General features: G+C 36.2%; 1 protein-coding gene across 1 annotated transcript in view; it reads left to right on the top strand.

Moving 5' to 3' along the window:
* The first annotated feature begins 4,125 nt into the window (after window positions 1-4,125).
* The window catches only part of LOC149071752 (lachesin-like), a 293,838-nt gene continuing 278,209 nt past the window's right edge, over window positions 4,126-19,754 (top strand). Inside the window, exon 1 of the mRNA XM_089247860.1 lies at window positions 4,126-4,651. Within this exon, the coding sequence (XP_089103986.1) occupies window positions 4,585-4,651 (67 nt within the window). The 5' untranslated portion in view covers window positions 4,126-4,584. The remainder of the gene's footprint in view (window positions 4,652-19,754) is intronic.

Here is a 19,754-nt window from a genome sequence, read left to right as displayed (position 1 = left end):
ATGTTATACTCCCGTCCTTGTCTTGAGTACAGTGGAGAATTCCGGCGAAGGGATATTCAAATGGTGCCATCCATAGGTGGCCACCTCAGTTTCACTGAAGAAATAATTTTCCTTTCCCTCGGGATTTAACCTGTAGACATGACAGTAGGTTTTATTTTAGGCTCCGAAAAATATATATCTTTGTGTATTGCTGCCACCAGGGCCCATATGCTGAAATTTATCCCTTCGCTCACAAGCTATCGGCAACAAATCGCCGATTTTTAATGCCGCACGTTAGAAAAAAGAAAAGAAGGAGAAGAGTAAAAAGAGAAGAAGAGAAATAAAGGAAAAAAGACAAATTAAATAGTAAAACAGTATTATAGATAAAAATATAATAGAGTAAGTACAAAGTACATTTCTCTTTTCACCATCGCTCTATCTGTTCTGTTTCACTCTTATATATATAGCAGAAAGACGTGGAAAAAAGTCACTATCAGAGTATAGAAAAAAAGAATAGGGAGAAAAATATACGCAGGGTTACAACAAAGTTTCGCGATGAGGAAGTGAGAGAAAATAATACGGATAACTTGTTTATGTTCATTCCACTGGCGTTTGGACGATATATAGCGTCCTTGATCGTAAAATGGTTAAGGGAGTCTGCAGTGTCTCTATTTCTACGCGTCACACTCCTGTGCGTGAAGTAAGAAAAGAAGATGCAATCACTTCGTTTTACATAGGGCCGAGGTCGGATTTCCAGTGGACCCAGAAACTTTTCTTCCGAGCTCCCCTCGGCATAATAATTATAAATGCATCTATCGTTGTTGTGTTATAGCAGTGCGCGCAACCTCAGCCCGTCAAGAGATTCCATCCGGCCCACCAGAAAAGTGTCAGAGTAAAAACTTAGTAATCCCAGGGCCACAACTAGGGGAAGGGCAGCAGCATATGTTGCCCCAAGCGCTGAACCAGGAAAAACACTAAAACGCTCTTTTTCTGTTCCAAACTAATGGGTAGAGGCGTGCTAAAATGGATACCGGCCCCAATGACAGAGTAAAATTTTCACTTGTTGCGATCGTGAGCTTACCATATGTCCTTCATAAATATACGGGGAATAGAGACGCACATGGGCACTGCCAATTATCACCAAAAATGCCAAATGTAAGTAAAGGTGCTAATTATAACCAAAAAATATCAACGGTATGATAAACGTAGGTAAAGTTGCGAACCATCTCTATAATTTTTCGAAAAATCGCCATCGGCAGGAAATAGAGGGGCTACTACAAGAGTTGCAATACATTGAAATGTAATTCGCCAAAAACATTATATGTTTCACAAATTTATGAAATGAACTTATTGATATGACAAAAGGTAATTATGATAATTATAGTCATAATTACGATGATGTAATGATGTATCCCTGTGGAACGAGATGAGGAAAATCTCTCTCTGTGTTCACGATCCCAATTTTCCGATTTTTTTCTTAATAAAATATGGTCATCCTAATCATAGTGAAATAACTTCATGTTCGCATTCTATTGAATTTGAGCGTATTTTTCGTATTTAAAATTTCTTTGAAAACGTAGACCTTGGCTATAACGGCGAAATTTCAAGGACACTTAGATGTCGTTATAACCGAGTTAGACTGCGATTCAAAATTTTATGGACAGTCATCAATTGCTTGAAGGCAACGTTGAAACCCCACAAGCACATCTATTATATGGAATATCATTATTATCCAGGTATCACACAGTGTTATCTAGAATTTAAAGCTCCGTAGAATAAATTTCTACTAATGTCAAACCGCCATAAGTGGAGCTCATTTTGCTCAATACGAGACATTGAATATTTTTCCATCTGAGATGTACTTCAGCCGCAATTTGCAACGAAAACGTGATCTATCGTCTTTTCTCGTTTGATTCCATTCATATTTCAAGCTTTTTACGAACGGCATGCCAAACATCTTTGATACCCTTGTAGAGATTTTATATTGTGGTACACCTAACGTTCTTGTTGACTTATCACAGCTGTTTCGGTGTTGAGTAAAAGTTCGTGAAATGTTTTTCGCTGTTTATGACAAGGGCTTCTGAAAGTTAGTCCATGCAATATATTGGTTTTACTCTATTCGGTGAGGAGAAATATTATAACATATAATATGCAACTCCTTTTTTTTAGCTTTTAATCCTTTTGAAATCTTAAATATGTTCTTTTCAAGACTTTTTGATGGAGTGACGTTGTGCATTTTTTTTCCATGCTTTCGAACATTGATGGTGTTTCTTGAGCCGATATCATGCAAAATTAACTTGAAATATTAGAAATGGTTCAACGCTTGGTTGAGAGAATAAATTCTCTACGTATTCCCTTGAATTGCGTACATACTGGACATTGCTATTCCTTTATCTCACCAATGACTTTTTTTCCGTCTGCGTTCCTAATTACGTTTATTTGGTGATCGGGTGCATTTGGATGCAATGTTCCCTAAGAAGGTTTGGGAAGGATATGAAGAAGGCTGCATTCGTCAGTAGGGGCATCAGAACAGGGCAGGGTATGAAGATTTAAATGACTCGATTTTTTTTTTAATCACTGATGTGAATCACCAAATCTAAAAATTCTATTTTTCGTCTCTTAAAAGCTTCATTTATATTATAGTAACATGGTAAAAAAAATGTCATTGCCATTTGGAAAATTCATAAAGTTCTTGATCAAAAGAAATATAAAAGATCTAGTAAATGTAGACTTCATCCTCATAACCAGAGACAGCTGATGTATTTCTAGGTTCACTTGTGTATGGAAAACATTGAAGAAAATTATGAGGATGTGTATGTGCGTGTCAATTGTTTATTAAGTTATTAAAATATTAATAGAAAAGTTGCACCAACATATATAAATATGGTTGGAGGATGTTGGGGGATACAAAAAGTAAAATGTCTATTTTTTCGTTTTTTACAGAAACTTATTTAACCCTTTCCGTCCCCGGTGACACAAATGCGTGGGTTGCTTTTCTTACTGTAGAAGTTTTAATTTTTACCTCAGAGTGTTTAGCCCTGACTTGAAGGATTTTGTAAGTATCGAGTTAGAAAGGTAGTGAATATGAATTTTGGGGCTTTTGTAAGAGGGCAGCACTTGAAGTGGAACTTTCAGGCGGTTTCTAAGATAACTTTCAGGAGAATGCACTTCTAGGAAATATTGGATTTATTACATTAAATTTAGCGATAAAATTCTGGGAAAAATTGTATGTGGAGATGAATATGTCCTGCATCATCTATTTTGGCAGAAAAAATTCGGTCGAAAAAAATTATTTCCTTATAAAACAGTTTTAAAAAAATTGGGAATTTGAAAAAAAAAAAATAATAAAGATTTAACGGTTGCTGAAATTTTATGCTTTTAATGCATAAGTATCAAAAATTCAAAAAATAATTTGAAAATTCCATAGGAGTAATGCTCGGGGGTCTGGGAGGGTTGCCGCTTTAACAGATGTAATTTACCACTGTATGAACAGCATCATGCGCATGCGTCGTCTTCCATTATAGTCCACGCTACTTAATGTGATCACATCGGGGCTTGAAAATTCAGATAATAATAATTGAATGGTAACTACGTCTGTAAAAAGTCCCGTTTTCAAGTACGGTGATCATACATCCTGTCTAGTCGAACGTGACGAATGGTAAACAGGTATTGGTGAAATCCATCAACTTCTTTCTTCCTCACGAATTTTTTTCCCATGCTTTGATATTGTTCAGGTCCGTTGTTTGCAAAAGTGATAAAAATACCCGAAGTTCCAAGAATTTTTTTACCATGGTATGATATTCGTCCGTTTCTTTCTGTGCAATAATAATAACAATACCAGAACGATAACATTATCCAAAATCTAAAAATGTTTCTCCCATACCATATTGGTCCGTTCCGTTCTTTGCGAAAGTGACTCAATACCGAATGACAGCATTATCCGTGATTCTATTAAGCAGCGTCGAATGCACATTTTATTTTCACACCTACATATTGCCACGAATCCAACGGAAAATTTGATACGTATATCAGCATAAATAACTTTTATTCTTGTTATATTACTATTTGAATGCGTATGAAAAACGCTCGGCGCGAAAACGTTGTTGCGCATGCGTCGCATGAGTTGCGTTCCGTGTTGGTGGGGGAAGAAGCGAACTCTTCTTCTCTTTGAGCGGGCACACACGCAGTGACTGAGTGTCAACAAGGAAGCAAACACACAGGGGGCAACAGCTTCGTGAAAAACAGCCGCAACTCCCAACTTTTCGGGCCGGGAACGATTCCGAAACGAGCGGCGGCTTTATATATTTGTCGCGCTCCCTTTGGAGAGAGAGAGAGAGAGAGCACCGTGAGAAGTCGTGCGACCGTCAAACTGGAATATTAAACAGTGTGGAGGGGTTTCTTTCTTACATTAGAGTGAAAAGTGCCAAATTACATATTTCACATTGAAAGAAGACATTGACATGTGCTAACATTATTTCTACATCGATAAAAAGTTTTGTGGATTTTTTTTTTCTTTCAAAGAGAATATAAACATGACCGACGGAAACTTGGACGAATTTGAATAATTGTTTTTGTTTATCCGACATTCATTTTCGGTGAAAAATCATGAAGAACAAACTATTAATAATTTTTCCAGGACTTCTTGGAGTATGTTTGGTTCTACTGTCACCAGGTGAGTAGTTGTTTTTTCCTCTAGTTTTTATTCAGTTAAGGACTTTATATCTGCGATTTTACGTGCGATATCTAGTTTGGTGTCTTTATTTCGTAATTTTATACATGTGACATGAGTTATTTAGTTGATATATGTGAGAAATCTCATTTCAGATGAAAGTTAGATTGTATATGTCACGCCGATTGTGCTAAATCGATTATTATGCTTAATAACTGGTCATTATGCATATACTTACCAATCGTCTTGGTAAGTTTGATAAATTTATCACTTTTTTACCCCACGACGAAAATATCCCAATCACTCTAGGTAAATTTGATAAATACTTGAAATTTATCGCGTTTGTCTGTGATTATGATGCATGATACCATAGTGTAATTGGTGAATTTGATACATATGAAAAAAAATACAAATAAGTCTAGTACATGTGATGAATGTAGTCGGACTCCGATATAATGATAACAAACTTTACGATCATACCCGGATATAATGATAGAAGACATGTATGGATTATCATGTGCAGTATATCATACAGTACAATTTATCACGTTCATCAGCGATGCAACGCTTGGAGTTATGTATAATCACCGGCAAAACTGATAATTTTTTAGTACTTATTAAAGTTATCAACGTCGCTTGTGGGTGATATGCATAATGCCGGTAAAAGTGATTAATTTAGGGAAACTCATTAAACTTACCAAAGTTCTTGGTGATTATGCATAATAACCGGATTTATCGCATTCCACGTAACATATATATATGCAGAAAAAGTACTGACAGATATAGATCAAATCTATTACTTTTGAGTGAGTTGGTGAATTTTGACGTACTTGGTAATCGGGCCAACTCGTTATTAAAGTCACCCGCTTAAGAAGTTATTTTTGTTCCCGCGTCGTAGACGCTACACCGAGGTCCGACTCCATACAATATATTGCCTCCCTTTAACTGTGTGTTTGGTATTTAAGATGCAAACCCTATAGTTATATATATATATTCTGTTTTTAAACTCAAAGTATATTTCTAAATTAGATCAGTAACATGCAATATTGAAAAGTTTTGATGCAAGAAATCTCTCCAAGCAAATTAAGAACTATTGAATTAGATTACACATTCATCAATAATGACTTTATGACATGAATGTCACGAGTTCTCTGACCACTCGTCCGGCAATCGAGGGACCCGGGTTCGACTCCCGGTAGAGGCAGAGATGAGTTTTTTCCTTCCTTAAAAAATGAACATCTAAAATAATAAATATCTTCACAACATCCAGTCTTCTGTATATCTTGTATTAACAAGTGGAGAGCGACATTCATGTCATATATATAGCCATCTGGTGGCTCGTCGTCCATGAGCTAGTAGCTGATCGGTTCACCGTCCATTGCACGGTTCCGTTCGGCACATATACGCTCTAGCGAAGGAAAATCTCTATCTCCTCTGTAGCTTAGTGGTCAGAGCACTCGTCCGGCAATCGAGGGACCCGGGTTCGACTCCCGGTAGAGGCAGAAATGAGTTTTTTCCTTCCTTAAAAAATGAACATCTAAAATAATAAATATCTTCACAACATCCAGTCTTCTGTACATCTTGTAATAATGACTTTGTTTCATAAAATGTTCAACAATTATTCTCCGTTATTTGTTCATGAAAAATCACCTTTTTTCAAAACAAAATCAACAACAGTCGTTCATTATCTATTTCTTCCACAATTATGAAATTTTTCATTGTAATCTTCAAAAGTCGTTTCCACAACTTTTTTTCCGTCATCGATGACTTTGTTTTGTAAATGACCAGCACAATGGTTTATTAATATTTATTAATTGACTTTTTTTTCACAAATTATAAAATAGCCAATGATAATAGTTTATGAGTATTTTTTTAAACACAAATACTGTTGGAGAGGGGGGGGATCTATATATTTTTTTAAATTGTAACACGGCCAACAATCGTCAAACAGCCGCTGTGATGGTCGAGTGGTCATAGTGACGGACTCACATCGCGGGGACCCGGGTTCGAGCCCCACCGTCACCACAGTGGTGGTCGGCTGAAGTTGGTTTTCTGTGGTTCCCAACTTCCAGGCGCAAATGTGAGCCGATCTCCCCGTTAAAAAAGTCTTGTCACAGGGAGCAACAGTCCTACAAATATTCAGTCACCACACATCACTCACTTCACTTCTGAGATATAGATGGCAGCGCTGAAAAATCACACACAACACTAGACACGCACTCAGACTGTTAGGTACACACACACTTATACAACTCACTAGGTAGTAAATTGCCTATGGCGATAGACCTGAGTTGTGCTCGGTTTGAAAAAAAAATCGTCGAACAATAGCCGACACGTGCATATTGTAAAATTTCCAAGAAGTTTTATCTTGAGAAAATTCCGATTGCATTTATAATAAAATATCCAACTATAGGTCTTATTATGAAGGAAAGTCAGCAATTGTTTTTATAATAAATTAGCCAGTCATTATTTTTCGAAACAAAAAAGTCAGCAATTATTTTCCAAAAAAAGAAAATCGGCAATAATTACTTTTTGTGTGTGTATGGAATCATAAATTTGAAATAAAATCATCGATTTGTTAATTCTTTACTTTTTTTACCGTAAATATTTCGGAAAGCTATTTTTCTCAATATTGTGATACTTCGTATTCTTGAAGAAATGGATTTATCGTATATTTATCGCTATATAAAATTAGATATCGAACTTACTTTTAAATGACCCTATACGAATTGCAGGTTGTTCATAAAAAAAACTTTGCTGATATACGAGCCCCTAGCGGCAGCGAAAATCAACAAATTTGGGTGAAATTCGAGACGTGTTTCAGTGTAAGTGCTCGAGAATAAAAAAGAGAAACGAAACCCTAGAAAGCGCTGTTACGGCCACAACGAAAAATTTCAAAAAATTCGCCATTCGAATTTTTTGAAAATTAACACTCACTTAATGGCAACACACACTTAAAATTTTCGAAAAAAAATTGAATGGCAACGCTCACTTGAAATTTTCGAAGCGATCAGCGTATCAAAAAAAAACGGGGCACTGGACGCAAAACAACGAAAGGATATTACAACCCGACCGAGCATCTAGTGCACCAACCCCATGGTGAGATCTTTCTTTGTCCGCGTCCTGCGCCTGCATTTATGATGCTGCAGGTGCCGTTCCAAACGCCGTTTATGTTGTTCTTTTATGAATGGATGATGTTTTTGCAATGCGCAAAAGACTGGGTGTTGCTTTCCAAATTTTTCGAATTTGTTTCGTTGCGGATGTGGCTTAAGTGCTATAGGGTTTGGTTTTTCTTCTTCTTCGCATTCTTCAGCTCATACTCTGAAACACCTACAGGGTGGATACTATCAACAGCCAAATAATTACACACGTGATACTTTGTGAAAAGACTAATATGATAATGTGTTTTGAATTTTTGATTTCACCAACAATTATAGAGTTATAACGCATCAAAAATTGATGGCGCCATTTCCTAATCCTGCCAAATTCACCGAACGTGCACGAAAAGTGTAAATTGGCGTTTTTAAACCGATAGCAATGCTATAACGCTGAGAGCAATCAAGAAAGCTAAAGTTGTGCAAAGTAGTTTCTTTTCATTGCCCTTTCCCTCAAAAAAAATTGACATAACAGCGAAAGGAAGAAATTTACGCATTTTGGCAAAAAAAAAAAAATGTTTATTTTTGGAAAACAATTTTTCCGATAGATCTAGTTTAGCTAACACCTACATATCTGGTGATACATTTGCCAATGTAGTGGGGGCGAAGATAGCAAGTAACAAGAAGATCAACAACTTCACAAAAAGGAATAAGGTCGATCGTGAAAAAATAAGAATAAGAAACTGAACTTAGCTTTTTTTCTGTAAATGGGATTGCATATTTCACTTCATTTTCAATTAGCGGCACATAACTGACCATTACAAAACTGACACGTCACAAAATTACTAAACATTATAACTCCCATAATATCCGCCGGATTCTGAAATAGAAAATTTTTTTCTGCATAATTTTTTACAATTATGGTGCGTTCGATATTATCCAAACTGTACATCTCGAATTTCATCCAAATACTTTGATTTTTGCGACATCCGGGGCTCATATATCAGTGAAGTTATTTTATGAACACTCTGTACATTGCATATGCCTTAACATCCATGTTCGTAAGACATTTTCATAACGCTCCACGATCCTTCAAGTCTAAAATATGAATGATGGGGTCTCATGAGTGTCAAGAAGGTGCTCCAGGCACTCCTCAAGATCCCATCGACTCCCCGTTTGCCAGGGGAAAAAAACTTTCATAAAAAAAAGTTTTGGAGTTAAGTGGTTTTCCACGAAAGCACGAACTTTGATAATAAATACTTGGGATATATCTTTCGTGTTCAATCATTTTATACGAATTTCAAAGGTCGTTATTTTATCTCGTTAAATCAATAAAATTCAGTTTCAAGTGAGGCTGACATAATCCTCAAATAACTGTTCGAAATAATAGAACTGTTGCAACTTGAATACCGAGTGCTTTTATAGTGATTGGTGAATTAAGGTCCGTTGGACGAGAATTCAAAGTGATTCCCCGAATGTTATCATTAACATTGTGACTATACTATGCTTTCGAGATTCTGTTCGGCTCACATACATCGATTTTCTAGAAGAGTGGTCATTCTCTATCATTCGAACGTCCAGCTTTTGGTCACGCATGCTTGAATTGTTTTATTTCCCCCCTCTTTGTACCGAATCATTCACGCAGATAAAGAGAATTTTCTCTGATCAAGGCCAGTGAAATCCGATGAACATGTACTGTTTTCTCGAATTCTCTCGGTAGAGGCGTTGCCCACCTTATATCGGGTGTTAGCTTATGTATGTGTTGTCGCTTATCATCGATTCAGTATTGCCTATTATACACTTGAAAGGATTTGGTATTCGAATCAGTTTGTAATTCATTTGACTGACTGGATATGTTATGTTATCTCGTTGCAGAATAATTCTTCTATGAGTTATTCTTCTAAAAATGTATGTGCAAACAAAGCATCAGGACAGATGATATCAATCCCAGCGTCCTCAGGGGAATGTGCTAATGAACTGTTGACGCCAGTCGCACAGCGATTTACAGAAATAGTGTTACAGAAGGTACCAACCCAAGGGATTGGAAGCTTGCTAATGTGATTCCGATATTTAAAAAGGGTAGTTGAAAAGCCGTGTCCAATTATAGTCCGGTGAATTTGGCGAGCTACTTCTCGAAAATTTAGGAAATTTCTATCAAAAGGGAATCTGTGAAGTGGCTAGACGAGTGTATTGTCGGATAATCAGTATTGGTTCAGAAAGTGGAAGCCACGTGGAAGCAAACCTCTTTCCTTCTATGATCACATGACTGAGGTTGGTCAAAAAAATCGAATAGAATGATCGGTTTCGTCCACTAAAAGGTCTCTTCCCGTTTTCCTAAACTGATCCTTTCAATTTTAAGGGTCACATGGAGTGGAGTATACCGCCAGATTTTGGAGCGCATACTTACAGAATTTTACTTAGTCGAGGGCGTGCAGAGAAGAGCCACGCGTGCTCTTGATGGCACCCGGGCCTTAACCTATGAAGATAGAGTGTCGGGGGATATCACTAACGCCCGCGTGGGTTACTATAGTACCTCAACAACCGTAAATGGCTCAGTAGAAAGGAAACAGAAACTAGGTTGCTTAATCCCCTAGTATATGTCCCCTACAACTATATGTCCTTTGTTTTAATTTATCATTAAATAGGATTTTTTTAACTGTTTAGCGAACATCATTTTTTTCGAAAGCGTCACATCGGCACGTTGACCGGGTTTCGTTTACCGATGCAATAATCTATAACATAATTGTTCAGCCTTTCTTATCTCTACCAAGGTTTCTAACAGCTGGCTGGTTCGAAGCTATATTCACAGGGAGGAGAGATAATTCAACTGCCTTTGCGGGAAATCGAACCCACGTCCTCTCACTTTCCGGGTGAGTGCACCAGACTACAAAATCAACGAATATTTCTTTCTTTCGTTAGAGCTCGTGTGTGTTCTGAACGGGACGTAGATGGACGGTCGGACCTAATTCACGCCAAAGCTAACAATTGCTGACACTGCCGCCAGATGGCGACTTACGCGAAGATGACGTCACTCTCGGCTATCCGTACGGAAGTGGGACGGTCCCGTTCCGTGCACACGAGCTCTAAGGAAAGATTGAGATACTCGTTGCCGTTTTAGTCTAGTGGCCCCTGTGGCTATCACCCAGCAAGTGAGAAGTTCGATTCACCCGCAAAGGCAGTGTCGGATTTTCTATTAGTTTTTTAAATTTATCCTCGTATCAGCCCGCTGTTAATAGCCTTCCTATGTATAGCGAAGAGTGGCATCATCCTGGGACGACTTTCTTACCTCGCCGTGCATTTGGATCCACAGTTGTGGCACACTGGAATTGAGATTTGAAAAAAAAACCAGTTTTTATGATTTACCCAGTCAAAATAGTTTATTACTTTCATAATGAACAGAAAATTAAAATATCCGAAACGAAACCAAATTTTTTCTTATGAAATGATATAATATTTTGAATTATTTACATTTTTAGCGAATTTCTCTAAAGAATTCCGTTGCCTGCCCACCTACGATCAGCACATATCATTGTTTCGCGGCATAGAGTTTGGAAAACCCCGATCTATAATTGTATGTGAACATATTCCTATTCGTAGGTCCGTATTAACTCTAAAAAAATAATTCATTTTTCTTTTTGTGCAATGCAAATTTTTTCTATGCTGTACTTAACAGATTGAATATGTAAAAAAAAATGTAATTAATTTCGGATTAGTTTGAATTTCATTCGATTAATAGGATTTTCTATAATCTGACTGATACAGGGTCCCAATTAGCCTGATATAACAGTTCATACTGTATATGTATGTGTCGTGAGCGAATTCTATATGTTCAGTGACTGAAATTTCGACACCGCAAAAATTCTGTCTCAATCTCCGCACTTTCTATATTTTTCCAAATCTTGCTATAGAAATCAATGGGGCTGAATTTTATAATATATATCTTTCAAATTGTCAGGGTTTTGGTATTGTACGAATGTGCAGTTGGCGGGACTTCGGCTGTTACGAGTATGACCCAGACCCAACAGAAGTTTTACAAAATATCGAGTAAGCTTTCCGAGACACTTTAGTCATGTATTACCAAACATATTCAAACGTGTCTAAGGAACCCCCCCTCTGATTTTTTGGGTTTAAAATTTGGAAAACAAAATTCAAAAATTCAAGGTATTTTTCCTCAAATGTAATTTTCAACGCGGGCGAGTGTGTTTTATTCATCATAGAAAGCAATCAATTCGTCATCACTTTAATCTGATACACCACAATCAAGCACATCAACTAGTTCATGATAATCATCAGTTATTCTCATCGTAAATCCCAAGGAATAAATAATTTGTTTCTATCTCAATATTACGATCCATTTATAAGGAAACCTTCCTATTTTTGGAACCCAATTTTCCGAACAGGATTCCTTATACATGTTAAAATACAGTAACACAGTTTCTTGACAACCACTGAAAACTCTTTGGAAAGATGCTCCCTAGCGAAGTGCCTCCTTCTTATCACTACGGCTTCAATTCTGTCTTAAGTGACAATTCGACAACATTCGTGGCCCCACAAGAAAAAAAAAGTGCTCTGCGGGGCTCCTTCCTCGGAGAGCCCGAAATTCGACCTCATATTATTCTGAGTCTATGAAACTACAGTAGAACCACACGATAACGGTCCCAAATGAGACAACATTTTGTCTGCCAACGAGGAATGTCCGCTAATGGGCAGGTACGATATACATAGTAAAACCTCGTTTACACGACTTTCACATTTATACGACGATTGGTTTCGGTTGCAATTGGTTCCTGTACATGTTAATGCTAAAATGTATATGTTACTGTGTTTGTAAAAAAGATACACCGTATGTTATGTACAATGACCAATGGTCTAGATAAAGAAAGTTTGATTAAATTCCACACATTTGTCACTGTTACTGGCGATTATGTATAATTTCCAAATAAAGTTAAAAAGTCTGATAAATATTGAAAAATTTATAACCTTCCTTCTCCTCATTAAAACAGTTAATTAATTTTACCCGTACACGATAAGAGCAATGGTCACATTTTTGCAATAAGAACTAAATTAAAATAAATTAAAAAAATGAAAACGTTATGTCTTCTAATGGTAGCTTTCTGCACACGTATCGACATGTGCAAACAAAACCGATGTTATTTGAATTCACCATCTTGGATCCCAATAACTGTGATCCAAGATGGTGAATTTTTGAAGATGGTTCAGTAAATTAACTAATGGCGATTTATCATATTTACCAACACGAGCTCGGGATTAAACATAATCTTAGTTGAATACGACAAATTGTCGGTTTGTTACCACAAACTGACGAATTGGAGTTTGGGAAAAAAATTAGTTTGCATGATTTCACTGCCCACTATCGAGTGTCCGTTAACGGGGAGTAAAGTGCATTAAAGCCCTATTTTTTCTACGTGTCCGAGGATCAGAAAAGTGTCCAATAACGGGAGGTGTCCATTAGGAGAGTTTTCACACCGCACAACATAACTACAAATCAATAGACTAAGAATCTCCCAGCTCACTTCAGGATTCTTGGAGCGAGATGTTTTATATTCTTATTATTATTAATAAACTACGAAAAATCAATAAGAAAGAATTCTAAAAATTTCAAGGGAAATATGTTTTCCTTTTAGCGATTCCCGAGAGGTTCTCAAATGTCGGGAATTTGAAAACCCATTGGTTGAATTTAAAAACCAAAATTGCATGAACACGGAATTCATGTTCGTATACAAGCAGGAAGAGCCTCAAACATCGAACCTTGATAGTCAAGATCATAAATCTCTCAATGAATCTTCTTTTTTATAAGAGAAAATCCACGAGTAAGTAAATCGAAAGGAAAAGAAAACAAGTAAAAATAAACATTAAGTAAAAAAAAAAACTGGTATGTAAAACGTTATTGATCAGAAACTTCCCTATGACAAATTTAAGCGGCTCTTATCTCGACGTAAAGTTTTACGGGAGAAAATGTACTTATGCCGAAGGAAAACGTTTGTAGAAGGTATGATGACTGATGAGCACCGAGAAGAACCCCTTTGTTAGATATTACATTCATCGAATGAGCGCAAAAAAAAAGGACTAAAGTAAAGAATAAACGAGCTATTGATCAATTATGCTAACGTGAATTCCTCCTTCAAACATCAATCTAATGCCCTTAGGTATAAACATTCATAAAAGAACAAATATTTTCACTAGAATTGCAGTCGCTCCGAGGGGAAATGATATACATCAACTGTGCCGTATAAAAGCAATGTTTGTTACTCTTATGGGCTAAAAGGAGGAACGAGATGGGGAAAAATCGCATATAACGGATGAACAACCATTATAACATTCCATTCAGTTATCGTAACAACAAAACCGATTTCCGTATAAACGTATTTTATTATCATTTCAACGTTGTGGGTAATGCAATTTCATACGTTTCCGCGGCCGCAATTCTATAGTCACTTGGGCAAATAATAAATTGCAAATCGCATACAGAATCTCGATGGGAGAAATTCTTGGGTATATAATGATGTGCTTAAACTCCGCTTATAACGAAGATTTCACAATCAATCCGATAAAACAGTGTTTCCTAAATTTTGAAATCGCAACTCCTCTTCTGACAAGAATTTTATCTGCGATCCTCCAATATTGAGTGTCCATATGTCCCGTTTCCTTGGGACATTCTTGAATTTTTGTTAATGGATGTGCTTTAATTTTCATGGCCAATAATCGAATAAATAAATATTTTTCAATATTTAGTTTTCAGGACTGTTATATTATTATGAGATTTCAAACTACCCACACGTTTTGCTTTTTTTTTTTTACATTTGAATCCCGTGGACAATGTGCTGAGCAGAACCGCAAGTTAGGAAGACATGCCTATCTTGCGCATCGTAATGATGCTGAGTAATTACAGTGCCGTTTTAACTTATGGGCCCACCAGGACCCTGCATAGGAGCCTCATGAAAATGCGAAGCGGTTAAAATGTTGGGGTTTCCTCCTTCCCATGTTTATGAGAACTCTCAGTGTTTTTGATAAGCTTCATAAACGACACACTAGCGTGATTAATTGTTCATAATCTAAAATATAGACACATTTTCTCCTATGCAATTTCGACTATACATTCAAGTATAGTCGATCGTTCTTTGCGTTTAATTTTTAAAAAGTTGTTGTGTGTGTGTGATTCTTTCTGAATTCTCTGTATAAATATTTGAACTTGATCTATTGATTGCTATACATGTAGAATTTGTTAAAATTACATTATATGATATTTACATGTATGGGAAGTATAAGCTGTACAGCTGAGTTTTGAGACATTTTTTAGTTTTTACACTTTTTTACTTACTTCGCGAAAAATAACAATAAATCGATAATTCAAATACAAATACAAATACAAATACAACGCCACAACAGGCAAAATGCCCAACGAGGTGGCAGATAAAAAGATGCCCATAAAAATATGGTTGTCATATGTTTCAAAAATACAGCAACCCAATTAAAAATGCAATTAACACAAATTACAAACAATATATACACATGATAAAATATTATACGATGCCCATAAAGATTACTTATGGTTGTCTTATTCTAAGAATGGATAGCTTCTCGATTTACCCCAACATGTTTATCGTATTTCTTTTTAAACGTGTCAATTGTGTTACAATTTACTACCTCCGGGGGTAAGCTATTCCATTTATTAACAACCCTATTGGAGAAAAATTCCCTGCGACACCATAACCTTGCATTGTCCCTCACCAATCGATACTGGTGTCCCCTTGTAAAAGCAGTCGATTGGCGGTGTACTAAAAGTTCATGGTCCATCCTATCCATCTCATTGAAAATTTTGAACACTTCGATCATATCTCCTCGACACCTGCGTTCATCCAATGTAAACATATTCAAAAAATGAAGTCTTTCTTCATAACTCAAGCCCTGTGTGCCAATAAGGACACGCGTAGCTCTTCTCTGCACCCCTTCAACCAAGTCTATGTCCCTCTGTAGGTATGGTCTCCAAAACCTTACAGCATACTCCAGTCCAGGACGAACTAAGCCTCGAAAAAGCGGAAGAATGACTTTAGGAGAACGCGAAGAGACCTTTTTGAAAATGAGACCAAGCATTCTATTCGATTTTTTGACAACCGCTGAACAATGTTCAGAAAACTTAAGTCGCTCGTCAATGAGAATTCCCAAATCGGTGACTCTAGTTGCATCCGGGATAGTGACACCATTCAACTCGTAAGAGAACCGTTGGTCGTTCGAACCAAAATGAGCGACCATGCACTTATCTACGCTAAACGTCATGCTCCATTCATTTGCGCATGCTGCAATCTTGTTTAAGTTGGTCTGGAGCAACTCCCTATCGCTTTCATTCCCGATTACCCCCATTAGCTTCACATCATCTGCGAATTTGCTAGTAATTCCATCGATACCCTGATCGAGTTTATCGATAAAAAGTGAAAAAAGTATGGGGCCAAGGACACTTCCCTGAGGAACTCCACTTGTGACGTCTGTCCAACCAGAGAATTCCCCGTTCACCATAACTCGTTGCGACCTATCTCTTAACCACGATTCTATCCAATTCAGCAAGTTGCCCCCTATTCCAATCTCGTGTAAACGCTTCAAGAGTTTGCCATGTTGGACCCGATCGAATGCCTTCTGGAAATCAAGGTAAACAACGTCGACATTTTTGCTCTTACCCAAAGCCTTAGTCACGTAATCATAGAAGCAAAGGAGGTTAGTTACACATGACTTCCCCTTCCTGAACCCATGCTGATTATCCGACAATACATTATTCTCGTCTATCCACTTCACAAACTGCCTTTTGATGATAATTTCCAAAATTTTCGAGAGGGAGCTCGTCAAACTCACTGGACGATAATTAGACACCACTTCTCTACTACCCTTCTTAAATATCGGAACAACGTTAGCCAGTTTCCAATCTCTCGGGACGATACCCTCAGCAACACTACTCCTGTATATCTGTGGGACTGGCCCCAACAATTCATTAGCACCTTCCCTGAGAACCCTGGGATAGATATCATCTGGTCCTGGTGCTTTGCTTGCACATACATTTCTTAGAAGATTTAGGACCTCCACGTCTTCCACTTGAATATCGTTGAGCGTTTTATTACCCCATGCAACACCCGTATATCGAATATCATTATCTCCATTAAAAACCGACGCGAAAAAGTCATTGAAAGCACTACACATGCCTACATTGCTCTCTACTTTTGAGCCTCCTATCGAGAGGGGGCCAACTGTCCCCTTACATCCATTATTGACGTATCGAAAAAATGATTTTGGGTCAGAGCCAATGTTATCTGCCAACCTAGATTCAACTTGCTTTTTACTATCCCTTATCGCTTTCTTGAACAGTCTTCTTTTATCAGTAAACAATGATAGGTCACCTCGTCCACTTTTATACTCTCTGAATGCTCTTTTCTTTTCAAGATAAAGGTTCCGCACGCTATCCGTGAACCATAGAGGGTGTGATGTACAAACACGCTTTTTTCGAACAAAGGGTATGACGTCGTGCAAAACAGAGGACAGCTTCGTACTAAATTCTTCCCATTGACTTACCACCCCTACTGATTCCAACCGGTCTTTGAAAACTTCCGCTAACCTTCTTCGCAAAACATCAAAGTTAGTTCTCCGAAAACAAGGAACCAATCTTTTGTTATCAACCTTACCCGAGGAAAAGTTACAGTGAAATCTGACGATACGATGATCACTGGAAGAAAACTCTTCCCCCACCGAAACATGTTCAACTAGATCCTCAGAACTAGTAAGAACTAAATCCAAAATAGCAGTACCCCTAGTGGCTTCTGATACATGCTGATACAAAAAATTTTCGAGCACCAACTTAAGAAAGTCTCTTTCATACTGATTTCCAGATGAAAGGTTCTCCCAATCAAGTAGTATAACCCTGAGGGTTTCTGGCTTCAAATCCCAAACCTGAGGGTTTCTCGCTTCAATCCCAAACCTGAGGGTTTCTGGCTTCAATCCCAAAATTGAGGGTTTCTGGTTTCAATCCCAAAATTGAGTGTTTCTGGCTTCAATCCAAAAATTGAGGGTTTCTGGCTCCAATCCCAAAATTGAGGGTTTCTGGTTTCAATCCCAAACCTAAGGGTTTTGATTATTTACAGGTTTATGCACTTTAATAGTAGAAAATATAAATGTGTTTCAAGTGTTAAAATTTATAAAGATAAAAAAAACTTACTATTCATCATTTGTTTCCGGTGTCTTCTTTTTTCTTTTGATGTTGTTTTATACCACTATATATGCTAGTGCGAGCATAAAAATATCTAATGTCGTTTTTTATGCACGTACTAACATGAAAAGTGATATTTTTCTTATTATCTTTATTCATAGCCACTTGAACCAATACAAAATAATTTTCAACAAATAAAACACAATGGCTTTCTTATATATAAGAGAAAGGATTATGTTTAAGAATAATGAGATACATTTTAAATGAGGATTGTAAATCCTATAATAGATATTGGGCACAATGCCCACTGGCGGTCACCATCCTCCCCAAATACCGCCACCTTCACCACCAATTATGAAGCAAAATTTGCTAGACGTTAAGGAGTGAAATTCAAACATATGCTTTTATTGTTATATTAATCAGAATTTTAAAAAATGTAAAAGCATAGATTTCGATCTACATCTCCAAATATCACAGTTTTTACCAATAACATTTGAAGGAAAATTTGTTAAACGTTGATTATTCATGATATTTTTCTTATTATCTTTATTCATAACCACTTGAACCAATACAAAATAATTTTTAACAAAGAAAACAATGGCTTTCTTATAGGTAAAAGAAAGGATTCGTTTTAAGAATAACGCGATACGTTTTGAATGAGGATTGTAAATCCTGTGATAGATATTCGACACAATACCTACTGGCGGTCACCATCCTCCCCAAATACCGCCACCTTCACCACCAATTATGAATCAAAATTTGGTGAACGTTAACGAGTAAAATTTAAAACATATGCTTCTATTCTCATACTAATCAAAATTTAAAAAATGTAGAAGCATAGATAGAAGAAAAATTTGCTAAACGTTGATTTTATGCAATTTTCACGACTTAAGTAGAAATGAAACAAAATATTTGCAAAATAGTTTTATTCATGCAATTAAAAAATGAATATACTCAATAACAATTTTCACAAAGTCCAAAATATACTGAGAAATCAAATTTGATAATACACCACCACCATTTATAAACATGAATATATATGTAAGCACCATACAGAAGTATTGTTTGTTAATAATAATAAATTTTCTTTTAACTTTTTTAAATGTCAGAAAACAGTTATATATATATATTGCTATGACGTAAATGAATGAACTGTAAAAGTATCAAAATAATTATCCTATTTCACACAAACTATAGGAATATACTAAAAATCCTAAATTATATTTCAAACATCCAACAATTTTGTCTATTTCAATAAACAGAGATAGAAACAGACTTTATTAAAATGTCCTAAATATAATTTTTTCATTATATATCACTTAAAAATATTCGATTTCCAATAGTTTTATTATCTTTAACAGTTTATTGTGTTTTTATAAATATCATTCAAACAAAAAAATGTTCTTTTGAAATTGATTCATTACGTCAATGTCACAATCATTCATTATGTTTTGAAATTGATTCAACATGTATGAATTTTTTCATTTAGAAAAATAGATAGTGAAAAAAAGTTCAATGAAATACAAAATATAATAATTGTTGGTTATATAATATATACCACCACCTATTCAAACAATGATTATATAAATTTCCATTAAATCATGAAAACATAGAAATTTTACGTTTTCAAATACTTATGTTCTGATCAAAGAATATATAAGATGCATTTCTAAGATTGAAACATATAAAAAATATCAGTTTTTAAACTGTAATGCTTTGATAATGTCAATCATGATAAATTTAGAAAGATAAATTTAAGAGTTACAATCATGTTAAAGTTTTATAAAAAAAACTCGAAATATAACAT

The sequence above is a fragment of the Pholcus phalangioides genome, unplaced genomic scaffold (genome assembly GCF_987345545.1).
Source record: "Pholcus phalangioides strain wild (caught in Gottingen) unplaced genomic scaffold, Ppha-v1.0 ptg000018l_1, whole genome shotgun sequence".
Taxonomy (NCBI): domain Eukaryota; kingdom Metazoa; phylum Arthropoda; class Arachnida; order Araneae; family Pholcidae; genus Pholcus; species Pholcus phalangioides.
This window is presented reverse-complemented; position numbering and strand designations above follow the sequence as displayed.